The sequence below is a fragment of the Triticum dicoccoides genome, chromosome 6B, assembly GCF_002162155.2.
Source record: "Triticum dicoccoides isolate Atlit2015 ecotype Zavitan chromosome 6B, WEW_v2.0, whole genome shotgun sequence".
NCBI lineage: Eukaryota > Viridiplantae > Streptophyta > Magnoliopsida > Poales > Poaceae > Triticum > Triticum dicoccoides.
In genome coordinates, this window is record NC_041391.1 from 15,125,314 (window position 1) to 15,130,028 (window position 4,715).

The 4,715-nt window shown below is 44.4% G+C and overlaps 1 protein-coding gene across 1 annotated transcript; it reads left to right on the forward strand.

Annotated features, from left to right (window-relative positions):
- Positions 1-2,941: 2,941 nt before the first annotated feature.
- On the forward strand, positions 2,942-4,207 carry LOC119323371 (outer envelope protein 61-like). Its single transcript, XM_037597010.1, has one exon. The coding sequence runs from the start codon at positions 2,942-2,944 to the stop codon at positions 4,205-4,207; it is 1,266 nt and encodes a 421-aa protein (XP_037452907.1).
- The last annotated feature ends 508 nt before the right edge of the window (positions 4,208-4,715 follow it).

A 4,715-nucleotide genomic window follows, 5' to 3' on the forward strand; every position in this document is an offset into this window, starting at 1 on the left:
GTACAAATATTGAAAAACGGTAATCTAAAAGAAATCAATGATTTATATTATACAAACATTGTTATAATTCATATATGTTATTTCATGACTGTATATTTAAAATATTCGTAAATCATTGTTAAATATTATCCATGGCTGTGTATTTTCAATGTTTGTTTTCAAACAGTTTGAAACACTCATATATTATATTTAAAATAGTATTTTCCACATAATTAGTTAATATTTCTAAAATAAAGTTTTTTTTATCGCATACCTCTATATATTTATTTTGTGTGCACACTGATATTTGTGTATAATGAGGTAATTATAATAACACATGAATATTCGAATCTAACTTTTATTATTATGATTATTATTTACATATTTTTTACTTTTAAAATAATGTATGCAACATGGCCACTGGCTGCAGTCAATTTATGTACATAAGAGTTTTTTTTTGTTTAAGTACATAATATCTGGGGGACTTTTTTTGTCAACAAAATATGTTGGTTGGAGTGGCTGGCGCATGCATCGCCCAAGGCGCAGGTAGCATGTTCGATTCATGTAGTGCAGATTTATATGTTAATTTTCCTAATTACTGAGAGGCGGCCCACTACTCGTAGAGTATAGTGCTTAAGCATTTTTATTTTCATAACTACGAATGGGCCCCACACCATGTTAGTGACACATCAGCCATATACATTGCCACATCGATGCATATTATGTCTACAGACAGCGTTAGCACCGTATTTGCCCGTTCGTGCCAAGTTGTAGAACCAGTTCGATGTATTTTTCAAGTTTAGGCACCAAAGTGAACATCCATGTCAAGTTCAAGCACCACTGGTGTATTTACCTCTTTTCAAGGCAAACGAACAACTCACACTTTTTTAGAGGTGATCGAACAACTCACATGGACAATTAAACAGGGGACAAGAAAAAGAGAAAATCAGGCCAAAACATTGACGCAGGGGACAACAGGCCAACAAATAACGATTAAGGACATAATGGGCCGAAGAAACGAAGCAGCGACCCCAGCACATAGCAGAGAGAGTCCCTATACGACGCATTTTGCGTCATGCAGAAAGTCGACGCACAGGGCGACGCGCGACTGGGCCGGCCCACCAACGCGCCCGTTCGTTGTTTTCGACCCAAAAAAATATATGAAACAAACAAGAACGACATGGTTCGATCCCCCGACCTCGCACACACCAGAGTCATAACTGCGACCCATTAGCCACTACAGCAGAGAAAAGCAGCTCTACATAAAGGGGCAACGCTCTATGGCGAAGCGAGCGCTTCTAGCTGTTTCGCTTGCTTCTTTTTTATTGTGGCGGCTATTATGGCGTGGCTGAAATGAACGAAAAGCGAGATGATTCAAATCGATTGATACCAACGCGCCCGTTCGTTGTTTTCGACCCAAAAAAATATATGAAACAAACGAGAACGACATGGTTCGATCCCCCGACCTCGCACACACCAGAGTCATAACTGCGACCCATTAGCCACTACAGCAGAGAAAAGCAGCTCTACATAAAGGGGCAACGCTCTATGGCGAAGCGAGCGCTTCTAGCTGTTTCGCTTGCTTCTTTCTTATTGTGGCGGCTATTATGGCGTGGCTGAAATGAACGAAAAGCGAGATGATTCAAATCGATTGATAGATGGCCTGATCTGTTCTGATAGATCGAAAGGTTTTCTATCAATAATAAGGGTTGACCTCTTTCTATCTATTGATGATACAAGATATCTATCTATTCTGTTTTTATTCCTTCAAAGTTGCAAACTGTTTTGAAATGCCGCAAAAAAAGAAAGGAAAAATGAAAACTATAGCAGCAGCGCGTTTTAGGAAGAGCGCTATAGCTAACTTAGTTGTAGCGCGTTTTTTGTAACCGCGCTATAGCTAACTTAGCTATAGCAGTAGCGTTTATTGCCAAACGCGCTATAGCTAACTTGGCTATAGCGTTTTTCATTGAACGCGCTATGCTACATTTAACTTGTCCCTACGCGGGCGTTCCTCCTTCCTCCAATTCCCCAACGCTCCTCGATCGAACTCCCCCCTCTCCCTCGCCGCCCCCTGCCCCTCGCCGCCCGTGCCCCACCGGAGCCGTCGCCGCCTTACCCCGACCTCGATGTCGCGCCGCCTCCGTCCGCGCGCCCTGCCCCAACCTCGACGCCGCGCCCCCTCCCTCGGTCGCTCTGCCTCCTCCTGCGGCCTACCTCCGCCGGCGCCCGAGGTGAGCACGGCTACACCTCCTCCTCCTCCTCCTCCCCTATCTCTTCTCATCGCCTAGTTGTAGATGCTTAAGTAGCTCGGGTTCATCTAATTAGTGGGGAGGTGAATCCATAGGATGTTACTTGGAGGGAAGATGTAGCCCTAGTGGTCGCTAAATGATAGGAACACTTCGTATCCTTCTTCGGTGGCACTTTGAGGAAGGAGAGCCATGCTTTTTGACTATTATGATTTTAGTGTAAAGTTTCCTTTTTACTGCTCGTTCAGCGTTCAGTTCTCTTTCCATTGTACCGGCTTTGGTTTTGCTTGAAAATTACAAGATCTAAGAAGGCCTTTGGTTATCTTGGGAAAAAAAACTATTTTTAGCTTTCTAGGATTATGACATAATCCTGTAACCAGGTTGGTCATTTTGTATATTTCATATGCATACTTTTTAATATAATAAAGTTTGTCAAGAAAAAGATCACGTATTTCCGAGGCAATCATCTGATACACACCGGTGCTCCTATCCGTGTCGGCTTGGACTGCGTACGTAGGTATCCGTCTTGGATTGGACTCGGGTCACCTCTCCACGACCCCGGCCGGTAAATAAATATGGCAACAGACCTTACGAATCAGCCACCAAAGAAAAGCCAGACGTACGAGAGCGCAGCTAATTCCCAACTCCGCGAGCTCCGAGTGCATCATTTTGACGTCGATCCAATCGGGATTGCTCGGCGGCCGGCGGCCGGCGCCATGATGAACCCGGAGATGATGCGGCTGGCGGAGGAGCAGATGCGGCGCATGTCCCCGGACGACCTGGCCAGGATGCAGGGGCAGCTCGCGTCCAACCCCGACCTGGTGAAGCTAGCATCCGAGAGCATGATAAACATGACGCCTCACGACTTCAAAATAGCATCCCAGCAGCTGAACCAAACCAGCCCAGAGGAGATGCTTTCCATGGCCGAAAAGATCGCCACCGCTAAGCCCGAGGAGTTCGCCGCCATGAAGGCCCAAGCTGACGCTCAGATCTCACACGCCATATCCGGTGCCAAGGCCCTGAAGCAGCAGGGGAACGAGCTTCACGGCCATGGGCGGTACGCCGAGGCTGCTGCCAAGTACGACCTCGCCAAGGATAGCTTGAAGAACGTGCCGTCGGTAGCCGCGCACACATTGAGAGTGCAGTGCAGCCTTAATCTCATGTCTTGTTACCTGAAATCGGGCAGGTTCGAGGATTGCGTGAACGGAGGTTCGGAGGTTCTTCTATGTAGTGATGATTCTAGCAATGACATCGTCAAGGCGTACTACCGGAGGGGCCAAGCGTACAGAGGACTGGGGAACCTACAGGCTGCCGTCGCTGACTTGAGTAAAGCCCATGAAATCTCTCCCGATGATGAAACCATTGCTGAGGTACTGAGAGAAACACAGGGAAAACTTGCAGCTGAACGAAACATACCAAAAGGATTTGTTATTGAAGAGGTTGTAGAAGAACTTCCAAAAGGAGTTGTTATTGAAGAGATTGTAGAAGAACTTCCAACCTTCCAGCCTCCGTCTTTGCAAAATGTTGCGGAGAACCACGATGAAATTGTAGTAAATAACCAGTCGCCATCCAGTTCTATAGCTGATATGCAAGAAGCCGTGAGAAAATCCATGGAAGACCCAGCTATGCGGCAGATGTTTGTGTCCATGATGGAGAACATGAGTCCTGATGTGATGGCAGACTTGAGTCAGAAGTTCGGCGTGAAGCTCTCCAAGGAGGATGCTGCCAAAGCTCAACAAGCTATGTCTTCATTATCTCCAGAAGGTCTGGACAGAATGATGAGATGGATGGGCAGAGCACAGCGAGGAGTAGAAGTAGCAACCAAGACAAAGAACTGGCTCCTAGCCAGAAAGGGCTTGGTCATTGCCACTGTCATGCTTATTTTGGCCTTGATCCTCCTGCGGCTTGGATTCAGTGTCAAATCCATGTTATGGGTGTGTAGTCAATTAACTACATGGCTTTTCGCCAGAACCAATAAATAGAAGTGAAATTTCATGTATAAATTTATGAAATAGTATAAGATTTAGATATATAAGTTATACTTGACATCATAGGTTTATAGTTCGGGCACCCCCACCACTTCCATTCATCTATATGTTTTGTCCTAGACATCCCTCTGATGCCGACCACACCGTGTATCCTAGAAATTGGGAACGAATACTTAGCCTTGTTTGTTCTTTTGTCATATGTATTTATATATTGTACATATTAGAAGTAATTGGCCAAGGTTTTTTTTACCTTGACGTATATATAGGCTGATCGCTGAATTGCGATGTTATGAATGTCTTATATGTTATCTTATTAATTGATACCATATGCCATAAAATCTTATGTTCTATTATTAATTGATAAAATCATAAAAATACATTTTCTAAAATTGAGAACATGAGCAGCATAAATTACATAACAGGGGGATATCAGAAACTTAATTAATCACTTGCTAAAAATTGTAATATAAACATAAAATGCTTTGCCCTCTGCGTCGCTCTT

Bases quoted from the DNA above. Each gene is read 5' to 3' on its own strand.
- LOC119323371 (XM_037597010.1), top strand. From the start codon at position 2,942: ATGATGAACCCGGAGATGATGCGGCTGGCGGAGGAGCAGATGCGGCGC.